Below are 16,211 nucleotides of genomic sequence, written 5' to 3'. Positions count from 1 at the left end.
AACATTTTTATTTTTGTTAATTTTTGTCCTTGGTGTTAAAAATGATAATTTAGGGTTTTGTTTTCTGGTAGGAAGGGGAGTCCTCAGTTTTAGATGTTTACATATAACTTCTAATTCTAAAGGCCAAGACTTTGAGTGTAAATGCTGACTGATGTAGATATTATTTACTATGCTTAATTTCAGATACATCTATATAATGGGAATACAAGAAAGAAATGAGAAGTTGTTTTATAGAATTCTGCAAGATGATATTGAAAGTCTGATGCCAATTGTATATACACCAACAGTGGGTCTTGCCTGCTCCCAATATGGACACATCTTTAGAAGACCTAAGTAAGGCTTATTTTTAAAGATATATTTGTAAATGATTATTGTATAGGAAAAATAGCACTCCCTAACACCTCTTACATTTCTCCTTTATGTATTACAGTCTTATGCCAATCACATTTCCCACCTCACAAAAGCTTAATTTGGACAAAAAGGGGTTAATAAAAACCCAGCATGTTCATATCTTGTTTTTGTAGAAATGGCAACATTCATTCCTAATCTTCTGCAAGTTATTATGATTGGTAGAAGAACTGTGCATTTCTGTACAAAAATGGGGGGGCGTACTATTAATTTTGGTGGCAGGTTCTCCAGAGTTATCATTAATGTCAGTTTGACAGTCTGCCCACATTAAAAGATTCTAATTTTTTTGTTGGCTTTAATCTCTGTTGTTTGTTCTTTTTTATGAGCTTCTCCAAATTTTAATTTCAAATAGCTCTAGCACCTCAAATATTTTAAATAGAAAGAGTACGGAAATGGGCATCTACTTAAGTCTTTCCATAAGTCACTTTCTCCCTCTGAATCTGTTTTCTCATAAAATAGGGATGCTAGTACCTATTAAAGAGCAGCTGAGAAGGTCAGATGAGGAACTGATGGGACAATTCTTTGTAAACTTATGATTAGTTTGTGTTTTCTTGTTGCGCTCCTCTAACCTATTGGCATTTTCAACAGTCCTCACACCTTTCCCATGTCCTGCTTACATATCGATACAAATGTAGACCTTCAGACAATGCATGATAGCATTGATCTTCACTCTCCCCTCATCTAGCCTAGTGGCTTTCAGACTTTAATGTGTGTACAAAACAGCTGTGGGACTTAAAATGTTGATCCGTGCCAACCTTCCTCTCTTTCCCATTCCCAAGATTCTAATGAAAAAGAGAAAGTTGTAGAGGTCTGGATTTTAATGAACACAGTTGGTGATGGTATTGCAGGTGTTCCCTGGAAGACACTTTGAGAACACTGTCTGTTCTATGTGCTGCCATCAATTAATGTGTGTTAAACAATTTGTTACGTTAACCCAGCTGTTCAGCTCTTTTATAGTTCTTTTTCATTCAGAATAGTGGTTCTCAATCCAGATTAAAGGACAAGGAGAAACTTAAAAATATATTTATGCCTGGGCCCCACCTATAGAGATTCTGATTCAGTCAGTCTGGAGTTGAGCCCCCATGTAGGTGTTTCATAAAAGTTCCTGGTGTAGTTCTGATGTGTACCCAGCGCTCAGAACTGACATGAAGCATAAAGAATATGGCTTTGGGGTGAGGGCAGATACTGTGTTTTTTGCATAGAAGACGGTCAGTAAATCTTGATCTAAAATCCAGGTCAGTTAAATCAGAATCTTTGGGGGTGGGACCCCTGGCATTTTTTAAAAAGCCCATCAGATGATTATATTATTCAGCTATGGTTGAGAAACTGTTTAAACTGATTTGAGTTAGGATAGTAATGCCAAAGTTGAGATACCAATGAGAAAGTTAAGTATAAGAACCAGTGTGAAGGCACTGGGCGCCTGTTGGCCTTCATCTCTACCTAACCTGTTTTCTACAACCTATGTTTCTCTCCCACCCCTTCTTCCTTCCTCTCTTCCTTTTTAAAAATCTGGACGATTTATCTCAATTGGATAACAATACACAGTGTGTTTAAAATAACTTTTCACTTTTTCCTAATGCTTCAAGGACATCCTCTTTTGTGTGAAGTTACTATACTTTTCTCCTTTCCCTTCCTGCTCCTTCAAATTTCAAATTTTCAGTTTTAGTGAGTTTTAATAGTAGTTTACATAGCTTTATTATGCTGTCCTGCGTTGGTGGTTTATTTTTATACTGCTTTCTACCGGAGATGTATCGAGATTCTTCCTGGGTAATACAATCATGTCATTTAATAACGATCTTTGTTGCAGCTCCTGTGTGAGCAATGCAATTACAGTTTGGAATAGTTGAAAATATTTGAAAATAATCCAGTGTGATTTAGCCAAATCTGCTTGGAAATGATACTGTGTCTTGATGTTTTATTAAAATATCTAAATATTCCAGTTATGAACAAAAACTTAGGAGAAAACAAAAAACTGTTGTGAAATGCAAAGGTGTTTTTGTTCTGTTGCAGGGGATTATTTATTTCAATCTCAGACAGAGGTCATGTTAGATCAATTGTGGATAACTGGCCAGAAAATCATGTTAAGGTACTACTAACAGCACAACCTTCCTCTTCATAATCTTTTTTTTTCCTTCTTTGTAAGTTACCTCTGAATTTCCAAGAATAGTTTTCATTGTTGCTCTGATTTATTTTGCACTTGCATACATGCAGATTTTGTGCTCTGAGGAGATCATGATAGTAATAATTGCAAACTGGGTCACCAGTACAGAGTTCGACTCTGGGAATGAAATGGGAGTTAGTTCACCAGGTGAACCTGTCACTGTTGATGCCACTGGTGTTTCTCACCTTCTCTCTATTGCTTTTCTGTTTCTATTAATATTATTCTAGGTAGAGAAAATAAAATGCCATAAAAACTTTCATTTTGGTGGGTGGTGAGAGGATTTATGAACACCTTTTTTCTTCTAAATCTCAGATAGATTTAGATCCTTAAGCAAATATAAAACTCTTAGAGTTTCAAATGTCATAAATATAAATCTGGTCCATCTGGCTGTCTTTCATAAAATAAAATCTAATGATTTACTTAAGATCTTTTGGCAGGCTTTAGTGCTTGTTACAGGCAGTAATCTTACTTGCCTTTATAACATGTCTTCCTCACCAAAATAATCTTTGATGAATAATCATGAGTTCTAATAATCTAGAAAAAATTTAGCCAGATAATTAAACTCATAGTATCATCTTCAAACCTTGAAGATAAGTATATTTTTTATTTTAGATCTTTTTTCCCCCCACTGTTGTTAAGGTGTTTCTTGTTTGGCCTAGGTTATTATGTGGGAGCAGCATATTGTTCATTTCTAACCTTGTTTTTTTCTTCTGGTTAATCTCTATCAGAAGTTTGCCTGCCTCTCCCCAGTTTAGTTTTTGTGAAGATCTATAAGCTGATCCTCCAGTCAGAAACATTCTGTTTCTAAATCAAAGACAAAGGGAAATCAGATCTAGTTCATCTTTATTTTACACCTAGATTCTAGAAATCCTAGAATTTTAAATATGCTTGGTTGGCTTACTTTGGTAGTTAGTCAAGAAACAATATTATTTTAAAAATGAGAGTGAAAATAAACAGAGAATCTTTTTTCAAATGCTTTTTAGTACCCCACTTTTGACAACTTTTAATTTATATATTTTTTTTGCAATTAAGGCTGTCGTGGTGACTGACGGAGAGAGAATTCTGGGTCTCGGAGATCTGGGTGTCTATGGAATGGGAATCCCAGTGGGGAAACTGTGTTTGTATACTGCTTGTGCAGGAATACGGCCTGATAGATGCCTGCCTGTGTGCATTGATGTAGGAACTGATAATCCAGTGAGTAAGACTGTTTTACCCCTTCGATCTCCCTCCCATATTTAAAAAACGAAAGCTTTACTGCACTCTTCTTTGGAAGATAATATAAGATGGGAAAATTTTGTGATTAAAGTTAGCCTTTGTCTTAAACTGTGCTTTTAATATTTATACAAATGACATTTTATTTATTTATAAATTTATTTATAAATATTTATACAAATAATAAATTAAGTCTCTTAAGAGTTTCTTGAAGAAATGTAGTAAGGTTTTAAAAATTACATTAGTAATTTTTTTATTTCGCAATTTTTGTTTTATAGAACATGTTTAAGCTGGTTATGTAACAAAATGATTATTACATTTGGTCTATTTTATAGGCACTCTTAAAAGATCCGTTTTACATGGGCTTATATCAGAAAAGAGATCGATCACAACGTTATGATGACCTGATTGATGAGTTTATGAAAGCCATTACTGACAGGTATTTTTTTTTTTTTAAGTTTGAGTAAATGAAAGCGTCTTTAACTAATAAAAGAAAGGAACCACAGTTTTGTTTTTCTTTATCTCTTTTGAAGATGCATAGAAGGAGATTAGATTTTTGAGAGCTTGGGTTCTGTCCTGCCTGCTTAGATGTACTGAGACTGGCGACACCCTTTGTATTCTGCCTTGCTCTCCTGAGTTGTCTGACTTCATGTGGCAAGTGTGCATTTCCCGCTCCCGCCAGACCCTCACTATTCAGTTCTAACACGCAGAATCCTCCATCTAGACATTCTGTTGCTTCTTCATATTCGTGTGCAAAACAACTCCTTCCCTTAGCAAACTGCCTGTCTTCTGTTTAGCCAACCTCTATTAATGGCAGCAACATTCACGCTCTGGCCAAAACTTTGCTCTTGATATTATCTTTGACTCTTCTTCCTTCTCCGTCAACCCCCTCCAGAGTCCATCAGTCCTCAGACCCAGATGGTCCTACCACTTAAATGCCTTAGAGATACATCTCCTCTTTTCCATTGCCACAGCCTTTCTGCAGATCCTCCTCTTTCTCCGGGATGCTTCTAAACCTGCCTCTAATTTCTCTCCTCTCCATTTCATCTTCACCTTACTTCTGTGTTAATCTTTTAAAAATGTGCACTTCATCATGTCATTCTATTGCTTGAAATCTCTCAGTGGTTCCCTGTTGTCCTAGGGTAAAGTCCAAGCTCTTTATGATCCAGCTCAGCCCTACCTTTTACATTGCTTGTACATAGAACATACTAGAAAATTAATGCCTTTTCAGAGTTAAAGCTGACATATCTAAAACTAAACTTTTCATCTTCCCAGAAATTGCCATCTCCTCCCTTCCCTCACTTCCCTACCTTGGACAATCAAATAGTATCTTCTTAGTCATCCACATGGCCCTGGCACTTGAACAGCCTTTCCCTTACATCTCAGGTGGTCCTCATCAAGTTCTGTTTGTTCATTCTAATGTCTCATAATTGTCCCTTTGACTTCCCATGGCTTCTCCCTCAGATTTTCTTGTCCCCATACCAGAGGAGCCTTCTAGCTGCTTCTCCACACACCAGAATGTGCTGCATTGTCACTGGCAGGTCTGTCCTTCCTAGAGAGTCTTTCCTTTCCTGAAGCCCTTCAGTGATTCTGTATCAGATACAGAATAAAATCCCCATTCCCTAATTTTGCATTCAAGAGTCTACCTTATCTGGCCCCAACCTACCTTAACCAACTTCTCCTGATCCTTTCATATAAACCCTGAAATACATAGCCTGACTGTTGAAAATTCAGGGTCACCAAAATACACCTTGGTTTTCTTCCTTCCTCTTTACTTTTTGTTCTTTGAGGGCCCAAATAAAGTCTTACCTCCTTTTCAAGCCTTCCCTTACCCCAGATGATTGGGTTCTTTTTTTGAATGCCAGTGAACTCCTACAGAAATTATTTTTTAACCTCTTATTTAATATATACTTTCCTGTGTTGCTGCTTAACTCCTAATATAACGAGACTACACATATCAAATATATACTTTATGAGACTCAAATAAAAATCTCTTTTTAGGAAGTTATTTCATGCTTATATGTGCTGGGCAACCTTGTAGGCACTTGGAAATCGCTTATACCGATTAATATCCCATAGATTCACCCCATAAATTTTTCTGAATGAGTGGTAGATTTCTGCATTTCAACTCCAGTTTTCACAGGCTCTGAAAATTGCCAGGTGGCCTTAAATGGACTAACATGATACATTATTTTTAAATGGGATCATAAGAAAATATTAGACAGGAAAGCTGTTTAATAATGGTATTTTCAACACAGCCATTATGGATTTTGCTGTTTTTAGATATGGACGGAACACACTTATTCAGTTTGAAGACTTTGGAAATCATAATGCATTCAGGTTCTTGAGAAAATATCGAGAAAAGTATTGTACCTTCAATGATGATATTCAAGGTAAAGCAAAAAGAAAAGCTTAGGTTTTTGATCTCTCCTTCTTTAAATGTTTTTAATCTGCCCTTTTTTTATTTAAAAAAATATTTATTTTGGGGGGCACCTGGGTGGCTCAGTTGGTTGAGCATCCGACTCTAGATTTCAGCTCAGGTCATAATCTCGGGGTCATGAGATCAGGCCCTGCATTGGGCTCTGCACTCAGTGGGGAGTCTGCTTGAGATTCTTTCCTTCTGCCCTCCCCCTGGTCCCCATTCATGAGCTCTCTCTCTCCCCAAAATAAATAAATCATTTTAAAAAATCTTTTTTTTTCTTACAGGAACAGCTGCAGTAGCTCTAGCAGGTCTTCTTGCAGCACAAAAAGTTATTGGTAAATCATTCTCAGAACACAAAATCTTATTCCTTGGAGCAGGAGAGGTAAGTTTTTGTAAGCTTTTAGAATTTAAAACTAAAACTCTCCTTTAGAATTGGAAAAATGTGACATAATGAGCTTCTAATTTTGTTGGGATCTTGTATGAAGTGAAAATCTCTATTGTAACGTAGGTAATTTAAAATATGTTTAGAGATAATACTATGTTTAGAGAGAATATCACGAAGAATCAACTTTTGCATGATTTGTTAGGGAATAAACCAAATATTCCTCATAACGTATAATCCTCATATATAAAATAATTCAAGCATTGTATTATACCCTGGTCTTTATTTTTTAAATTTATGTTTTGTTGGACAGGCTGCTCTTGGAATTGCAAATCTCATAGTTATGGCTATGGTAGAAAATGGCCTCCCAGAAGAAGAGGCACAAAAGAAAATTTGGATGGTTGACAAGTTTGGTTTATTATTTAAGGTAAGCTATTTAAATCTTGGAGAAGCAAAAGAATGTTGTTACAATGATACTTTTAGTTTGACTTTTTAAAAATATTATCAATTCTTAAAATATTGTATCATACTGAACTATCTAGATTGTATCAGTTGGGGACCTTCCAGTATATTCTCAACAGAAATCCTCCAGTCTCCTTTTTGTCTTTTATAAAGACTCTTGCTTCATATTCAGTAAGTCATAATCTCCGTGTTGGCACCAGCCATATTCTTTCTTGCTTTGTTCTCTGACTCTTAAGAGATCAAGTAACCATACAAATAAGATTGTATTTGACCTTTCTAAAACTAGGTTTTTAATTGGAACTCAGAAGTTTCTAATTAAATCATTAGCAGGACATCCGACATTTGAGCAGAAATTCCTTAACCATTTAGAGATCTTAATCCCTTGTAACAGTGTGAGAGAAATCCACGGACCCTTTCCTGAAGCCAGCTCATGGATAAGAAAGAGCTTCCAGCCCAGATTAATTTAGCATCCTTTGCACCTGCCTGCCTTCCTAGCATTGATTGCCATTTTTAGTAGCTTACTAAATGCATTTTATCTTATACTGTGTAACCCGTTAGGTAAACCATTTCAGGGTTGAACCTACCCAGTACACAATGCTGTTGTCTTTTTGCTGTATATAATGACATACAGCAGTTACTTGAAATACACCTCTTTGGAGCAAGCTTATTTCAATGTACTTTGTTTCAGTTCTGAAATCTTTTCTTCTTAACTTGTACTCACAACTGTTGGTACAGAAAATAAAATGAAAGTGTGTGAATGAAAAATCTTGAGTGCTTAAATTATACATAATTTAAAATAGTGGTTTAAAATGTACCAGACCACTGTGGTAGGATTCTACAGGTATCTCATTTAATCTTCTCAAAAATTCTGTGAAGTTTTACAAATAAGGAAACTGAGGATCTGAAAGGGCAGGTGACTTTCCCAAGGTCATATCCAAGCAGCCTGTGAAGCCTGTGCTCTTGGCCATTCAGCTGGGCTGCCTTCCAAGTGAGCTATAACCACTGTATTTGCTTGTATATAAGATACAAGGATTATAAACTTTGTACTTTTAGAAGGCTATTGGCAGAATACGTATTTTTGCTGGTACACAGTTTGGTGCTTCTTTTTGTGGTGTTGGTTTTCACAAATGTTTTTTTTTGTTTCTTTTTTATATTTGTAAAAAGTCAAATCTAGAATGAGGATGCTGTTGGCTAGCACAAATGAGAATCCCTGTGTATCTGCAAGTTCAGGGTATATTCTTCTTTTAGGGTGCGTGAATAGCTTGACCTATGGGTTTTAGGCGTCTAGACTCTCCTGCTGACCCAAACACTGCCCTCCTTTTTGAGACTTTGAGAGTTTCCTGTTGAACCTGCATATTGGAGAGCTGTGATCCTCCTGGGGGCAAGCATAAAGAGCCCCTGTCCTGAGAACCTGGATCTGTTGTGCCTATATGTCAGTCCTTTAATTAACTTCCCATCCAGCTGATGATAGTGTGCTGCTTTTCCCAGACCCCGCTAGTTCTTATCTGGGGTTATCCTGGAGTTCTGATGGAAAAATTCACCTCTGCAGTGGGGTCTCCTCTTTTGCCAAAATAAGGATATGGATTTCTCAGCCTGGTTGGTTTTTGCATTTGATATATTTTTGACCACTTTAAATTGTTGAGAAATTCTTCACTGTTCTGGTTTGTCAGTGGTATGTCTCCTGGCCTTGAAACACTACTAAAGATTTAATTTTTATAGTTTTTGGCTTAGGATTTCGGGAGGAAAACACATTTCTTCATTCAGCCATCTTGAACCAGAATTCCCTGTTCCTCTTATTTCAGAGCTCTTGCTAGTACAAGTCCATGATGTCTGTCTGCAATTCTGAAATCCTAAAAGCTCTGAAATCCCAAAGTTTTTTTTGAAATTGGTAACAAATCTGATTGACTTGAACTTATCTGGTAGCAAAACCAGAGAGGGTATTAATAATCTCGACCTTTTGTACTTAGTGTACTAAATTTTGTTCAGTTTGGTGTGCCATGGTGGGGGAATTTATAATATTTGATATATTACCATAATACCTTTATAAAATATGAAAATATTTTACATCTAGCCCAGATAAGGGATTCCAAGCCTTTGTGCCATATTGGATTTAGAAGCACTTCACAAAATAAATGAGTTTTTGACAGGGACTAGGAGGTTTCTATTTATAACAGGATTTATGTTTATATCTGGGTTTTGTGGACACGGCAAGATAGAATTAGAAGATAAAGGGTGAAGAGGAAAGTAAATGAGAATGAAAAGATATTCCTAGTGTAGAAACAATATGTGACTCATAATGATGTCTTTTCAATTAATCCTCAGTAAGCATTTACTAAAAAATACTGTATTTTTCTCAAAAATTCAGGGGCGGAAAGCTAAAATAGAGAGTCATCAGGAACCATTTGCTCACTCAGCCCCGGGGAATATACCTGATACTTTTGAAGATGCAGTAAATATACTCAGGCCTTCAGCTATAATTGGTAAGTAGAGTTGTTGACAAGTCATTATATCACTTAACTTTATGTTGCTGGTCATAACTACCATGCAGGAGTACTAAAAATGAAATGACCTATTTTATCTAGCTTTCAGCATATAATGTGTTTTTCTGTGATAGCTTTTTGGTCATAGTGTGTAAAGTTCAGTTAACAGATGTTGCCTGTACTCTTAAGTGCGGGAAGCTGTGCAATTGATCATGCTTTGCTTTTAGAGTTGGTGTGACTACTATGCTCAAAACCTGAAAAAGATCAAGGTCATAGGACAGACTGAACCAAGAAAGTCCTATGCAGGGTCAAAGCTTTGCATTGGCAACAAAGCAGAAAGCTTTGGTATGTTTTGAGAGTCAGACATTGCATAGCTGACTTCAGAATATGCCAAAATGGCATTGGGTTCACCCCAGAAAATGTAAAAGTCTTTATTTTTTTTTAAGATTTTATTTATTTATTTAGAGACAGAAAGAGAGGGCATGTGAGTGGGGTGGGGGGTAGGGGAGGTAGGAGGGTTGGGAAGAGCAGAGGGACAAGCTGACTCCGCACTGAGCGCAGAGCCCGACACAGGGCTCAGTCTCAGCACCCTGAGATCATGACCTGAGCTGAAACCAAGAGTCGGACGCTTAACCAATTGAGCCACCCAGGCACCCCAGAAAATGTAGAAGTCTTTAAAAGAGGAGCTATTTCATTTTCTATATAGCTGTAAGATTTGAATCCATAAGTTTTTAATAATTTTGTCACTTTCATGTAGAAGCCCTATTGAATGCTAAATAGTAAAACAGTCACAAACAATAAGTTTCTATGGTCATTAGCTTCTTCATTGATTAGAACTCTTAATTTCTTAGAGCAAGAGGACATCTTGAAGATCACCCAGTCAATTTCTCTCAAAATTCAATATGAAAACCTAAGAATCTGTCCATTGATTCTATCTCTGGAGGGTCAAGGAAACAAAAATTAAAAATGTTTAATTCTTTTAGAACTCATAGACTCCTAAAAATATGTCCACACACTTCTACATGGAGAAACACTGAATATAAATTCCTTTTTTACATAGGAAAAACAAGCACAGAGATGTTAAACAACTTGCCCAAGATTTGTGAATATTTCATACAGCCAGGAGTGACCGAGCAAGCACTAAAACTCTAGCCTCTAGATCAGTATTTTTATTACATATCAGTTTATAAAGTGGAATTGAAAAATAATTATTTTGACTGTTGAATATAAGTCTTCTTACTAGATGAACTGGAACAGTACTCGAATGGGGTATTGCTTGGTTATCCCCAGATTCCCATCATGGGCTAAGTACTCTCCATGCTTCTGTAACACTGCATACTTGGCACCTGTTACAGGTTTTCTCGCTTTCTGCTTACTTTGTTCTTCTCTCAACTGTAAGCTGCATTGTATTCATGTTTGTATCCCAATGGCCTAATGCAGTGCCTGAGGCATTGTAGGGGCTTAAGAAAAGGTCATTAAATTGCATCAAGAAAGTAGATTGCTTTAGTCAAGATGATTTTTTTATCCCTTCTGAATTCCTATTATTTTGTAATGAACACCAGAGTTTAACAATTTAACATTTGAGATGCAAGTTTTTATCTTTTTAAAATTCATTTTTAATTGTGGTAAAATACACATAAAGTTTGCCTCATAACCATTTTTTTTTTAAATTTAAATTCAGTTAGCCAACATATAGTACATCATGAGTATCAGATGTAGAGCTCAGTAATTCATCAGTTGCATATATCATAACCCTTTTTAAGTGTACAATCGGGTAGTGTTAAGCGCATTCACATTGTTGTGCAGCCGGTCTCCAAAACTCGTTTTGTAAAACTGAAACTCTGTACCCATTAAACAAATACTTTCCCCTAGCCCCTCACTATCACTATTCTACTTTTTGTGTTTATGAATTTGACTACTCTGGGTATCTCATATAAGTGGAATCATATAGTATTTGTCCTTTTGTGACTGGTTTATTTTACTTAGCATAATGTCCTCAAGGTTCATTCATGTTGTAGCAAGTTTTATCTTAATTAGACAGTGATGGAGATAGTCATACTCTTTTTTTTATTTCCTACAATTTACTATGTTTGGGGTAAACAATAAATATTTTAGTGAAAATTTTTAGCATTTTATTGCTGTTTTCAGATTTGAGATTGTGTTCCCATGGCATTTTCTCAGCAATACAAAATCTGTGCTTTTGTTGTATTAAACCTATTGTAGAAATGCTGTTGATAAGACTTGTTTTATGGTACATGTAAAGAAGTTGCTTTTCTCCCCCCTCATGTATTATAGGAGTTGCAGGAGCTGGCCGGCTTTTCACTCCTACTGTAATCAAAGCCATGGCTGATATCAATGAAAGGCCTATAATATTTGCATTGAGCAATCCTACAGCAATGGCTGAATGCACGGCTGAAGAAGCATATACACTTACAGAGGTACTAATAATTGTATGAATTGGTTGTGTCTATTGTTTTCCTTCTATTAGCCTTAGTTATACATTCTTGCATAATTCTTTTCGTGGTTAACTGTAGAGATTACAGTATGCGCCCATGGATCATCAAGTTCTTTTTTTTTTTTTTTTTTAAAGATTTTATTTATTTATTTGACAGAGAGAGACACAGCGAGAGAGGGAACACAAGCAGGGGGAGTGGGAGAAGGAGAAGCAGGCCTCCCGCTGAGCAGGGAGCCCGATGTGGGGCTCGATCCCAGGACCCTGGGATCATGACCTGAGCCGAAGGCAGACGCTTAACGACTGAGCCACCCAGGCGCCCCGATCATCAAGTTCTAATATAAACTATTGCGTGTATGGATTCTGGAAAATAATTACCTTATATCTCCATGTTAACACCTTCATGTCTTATGTGCTATTGTTGTGCTTTTTTTTTTTTTTAAGATTTTATTTATTTGTTTGACAGAGAGAGAGAACAAGAGAAGGAATACAAGCAGGGGGAGTGGGAGAGGGAGAAGCAGGCTTCCCGTGGAGCAGGGAGCCCGATGCGGGGCTCGATCCCAGGACGCTGGGATCGTGACCTGAGCTGAAGGCAGATGCTTAAGGACTGAGCCACCCAGGCACCCCTTGTTGTGCATTTTCATTATATTTTAAATCCCAAAAGATGTTATTGTTTGAAACATAAAATATTCATTTCGATACATTTTAGTATCTTTTGTTGCCATTCTGTCTGACCTGTATGTCTGTGCTTTTATCTTGGATCATTTTCCTTCTACCAGAACTTTGCTTGAGTGTGGATCTGATGAATTTCTCTTAATAATCTCTTTATTTTGCCTTCATTTTGAAGGATAGTTTTCCACTGTGCATAGAAGTACAAGTCAGTAGAGATATTATTCTATTGTTTTCTGACTTCTGTTTTCCTTTTTTTTTAAAGATTTTATTTATTTATTCAACAGAGAGACACAGCGAGAGCGGGAACATAAGCAGGGGGAGTGGGAGAGGGAGAAGCAGGCTTCCCACTGAGCAGGGAACCCGACGTGGGGCTCGATCCCAGGACCCTGGGATCATGACCTGAGCTGAAGGCAGACACTTAACGACTGAGCCACCCAGGCGCCCCATGACTTCTGTTTTCCTTTTGATACATCATTTTGTCTTGGGTTTTGCTACAGTGGGCATAGTTGTGTTTGTATTTATTCCATCTGGGACTGTAGAGCTCTGTATCTTGATGCCTGCCCTCTTTTGTGGTCTGTGTTGGAAATACTTGAGTTGGCTGCGTTCTCTGTCTTCCTCTTGTGGGTCTCCAGTTGTAGAGTGTCAGACGTGTTCACATATCTCATGCATCTCTTACACTGGTTTCTGCGTATTCCATCCTATTGGCATACTGTGTGGTTTTTTTTTTTTAAGATTTTTATTTATTTATTTATTTGAGAGAGCGAGAGCAGGGGGAGGAGCAGAGAGAGAGGGACAAGCAGACTCCATGCTGAGCACAGAGCCTGACGCAGGGCTTGATTCCACGACTCTGAGATCATGACCTGAGCCGAAATCAAGAGTTGGAAGCTTAACCGACTGAACCGTCCTGGTGCCCCTGCATACTGGATTTTAATCTGGTGATTTTCTTTGGGTTTATCTTCCAGTTGCATATACTCTTTAGCTATGCTAATCTATTGCTAGGGTCTTAATTTTATTATACTTTTCATTTGTAGAATTTTGATTTGACTATTTTTCTAATTAGTGACACAGACTTAAATGGCATATTATAGAAATAATCAGTTCTGCTTCCTTGCCCTCACATTTAATAAAACAATTCTTTTTACTCTTCAAACATATCTTCACCATTGGTGTTTGTCTTTAGGAAGGTCATTGTTTTCAGTCATCTGACAGCTATCAGGAACAAGTTTTACTTTCATCCAAATCTTTAAGATTTAGTTCTTTTGGGGTGCCTGGGTGGCTCAGTCGTTAAGCGTCTGCCTTCGGCTCAGGTCATGATCCATCGAGTCCCACATTGGGCTCCCTGCTTGGCAGGAAGCCTGCTTCTCCCTCTCCCACTCCCCCTGCTTGTGTTCCTGCTCTCGCTCTCTCTCTCTCTCTGTCAAATAAAAAAATCTTAAAAAAAAAAAAAACCACATTTATTTCTTTTGAATTCTTTGACACTGCCATAGGGTTATATACCAATTACAAGTATCTGCTCATATACCATTAGGACAGGTGGGTTTTTTCCTACTGTTCTGTAGGGATATATTTTTAATCTCCACAATGTAACCACATTCTGTATTGTTCTTGTAAGTGATCTTTAAGCGGCCCCAGGAAGTAATATTTAAAGGCTCATTTACAGTGATACCCAGCAGGAATAATTATTAGGTCATGTACTTCAGAATAGGTAACAAATCTGTGATAAATGTTTTTGTCCCCGGGCGCCTGGGTGGCTCAGTCGTTAAGCGTCTGCCTTCGGCTCAGGTCATGATCCCGGGGTCCTGGGATCGAGTCCCACATCGGGCTCCCTGCTCGGCGGGAAGCCTGCCTCTCCCTCTCCCACTCCCCCTGCTTGTGTTCCTGCTCTCGCTATCTCTCACTCTGTCAAATAAGTAAATAAAATCTTTAAAAAAAAAAAAAATGTTTTTGTCCCCACTCTATTAAAAACATCTTTTATTATGGAAAATTCCGAACATATACAGAGGTAGGAGAGTCTAGTCAACTCCCATACGCCAGTACCAGGTGTACTAATTATCACCTCTTCATCAGTCTTGTTCCTTCTACATCCTACCCATCCTGGGTTATTTTGAAACAGATCTCAAGACATCATATCGTTTCATTATAAATATTACAGTGTATCTCTCAAAAGTTAAGAGTTCTTTTAAAGATATAATCACAGTATCATTATCACACCTCACAATTTTTAGCAGTGTTTTTAGAATACTTATTTCATCTTTCTGCCTAGCTTATAGTTCTCTGCTAAAATATTCTATCTTGTTATTTAATTTCTGAAATATATGAATTATGATTAAAGTTAATGTCTGATAGCAAGAAATACCTTACTCTCTGGGAGTCCATTTCTATTATCTGTCTTTCTTTTTCTTGGTTATGCCATCTTGTATTTTTGTAAGCCTAGTTTTATTTTTGTTTTTTGTTTCCTTGTCGAATGCTAGATGGTATGGGTGAAAAATTGTAGCAGTAATTTGAGGCTCTGGATGAAGGGGTCTTCCCTTTTCCTCTGGTGGGTATTGGTCCGGAGCAGCTCACCATAATCTAACCAGGATGCAGTCCATGGGGTGCCTGCTCTTTTTCCACAGCTTACCCTTTCTCCCAGTGTGTACCCCTTTTGGCATGAATCAAAAGTCCTGGGGTATTTATTAGCACCCATCATCCCCAGCAGCCCCTGAACTTTACTTTTCTCTCTGTGTCATTGTGAGGCTCCTGAAAGCTTTGTTGCTCAGGCTCTCGGCCACAGATACTGCTTTTGAAGTCCGCAGTCACCTTGAGGGGGAAAGCTTCAAGTGCTGGGCTCGCATACCTTGTTTTCCTGTTCTTCTGCATCTCCCACACCCGAGCTCTCACTATCTTAATAGCACTGCTGCTTTCTTAACAGATATTTTTAATATATTTTATCCAGTTTCTCTCATTGTTATCAGAGGGAGAATTGGTGTGAAACAGCCTAGATCATTGCCAAAGCAGAACCTTCTCAGAACTTTCCAGACTGAGTATTCATGCTCCTTATGTCTTTAGCGTTCTTTTTTTCTCACTGCCAAAAAATTTATTTTGATAACATACATGCCCTCTAAATTCCTTTCGCTTCATATTGCCACTCAGTTTAGTCAAAATAAATTCTCCTGACTATTGGTTTCCAACAGTTATAGTAATCACTGAAACTTCTAATAGTTATTGAAATATTTTTCTTTGAAATCATCCACAAAATCAGCATCCAGATATCAAAAAAGTAAATAAATAAAAATCAGTCTCTTTAGTATACTGTCTTATCTTTTTACAAAGTAGGGTATCCTGTTTACCAGTCTTTACTACTTAAAACTAGTGGTTATTGTGCCTCCAAATTAAATCTTAGTCTTATACAACAACTGATAAATATACTCAACGTATCAGTGGGTTTTGGCATTTTGGAAATATAAAAAATGTAAATGTTCTGGGCAGTAGTAGTGTATCACTAGAAGACTGCCCAAACATTTAAGAATTTTATTTTTTGAATAAATACTATTATAAGAGCTGTGCATTATTGGAATGAA

The 16,211-nt window shown here is 37.2% G+C and overlaps 1 protein-coding gene across 3 annotated transcripts in view; it reads left to right on the top strand.

The window, feature by feature from the left end:
• ME2 (malic enzyme 2) overlaps window positions 1-16,211 on the top strand; it is a 54,310-nt gene that overhangs the window by 21,957 nt on the left and 16,142 nt on the right. For all 3 annotated transcript variants that reach the window (XM_032422747.1, XM_032422748.1, XM_032422749.1), the window contains exons 4-12: window positions 184-333; window positions 2,419-2,494; window positions 3,602-3,763; window positions 4,117-4,220; window positions 6,065-6,174; window positions 6,488-6,585; window positions 6,899-7,012; window positions 9,413-9,527; window positions 11,823-11,965. In XM_032422747.1, the coding sequence (XP_032278638.1) occupies window positions 184-333; window positions 2,419-2,494; window positions 3,602-3,763; window positions 4,117-4,220; window positions 6,065-6,174; window positions 6,488-6,585; window positions 6,899-7,012; window positions 9,413-9,527; window positions 11,823-11,965 (1,072 nt within the window). The remainder of the gene's footprint in view (window positions 1-183; window positions 334-2,418; window positions 2,495-3,601; window positions 3,764-4,116; window positions 4,221-6,064; window positions 6,175-6,487; window positions 6,586-6,898; window positions 7,013-9,412; window positions 9,528-11,822; window positions 11,966-16,211) is intronic.

Source organism: Phoca vitulina, unplaced genomic scaffold (assembly GCF_004348235.1).
Source record: "Phoca vitulina isolate PV1807 unplaced genomic scaffold, GSC_HSeal_1.0 scaffold27, whole genome shotgun sequence".
NCBI lineage: Eukaryota > Metazoa > Chordata > Mammalia > Carnivora > Phocidae > Phoca > Phoca vitulina.
This window is presented reverse-complemented; position numbering and strand designations above follow the sequence as displayed.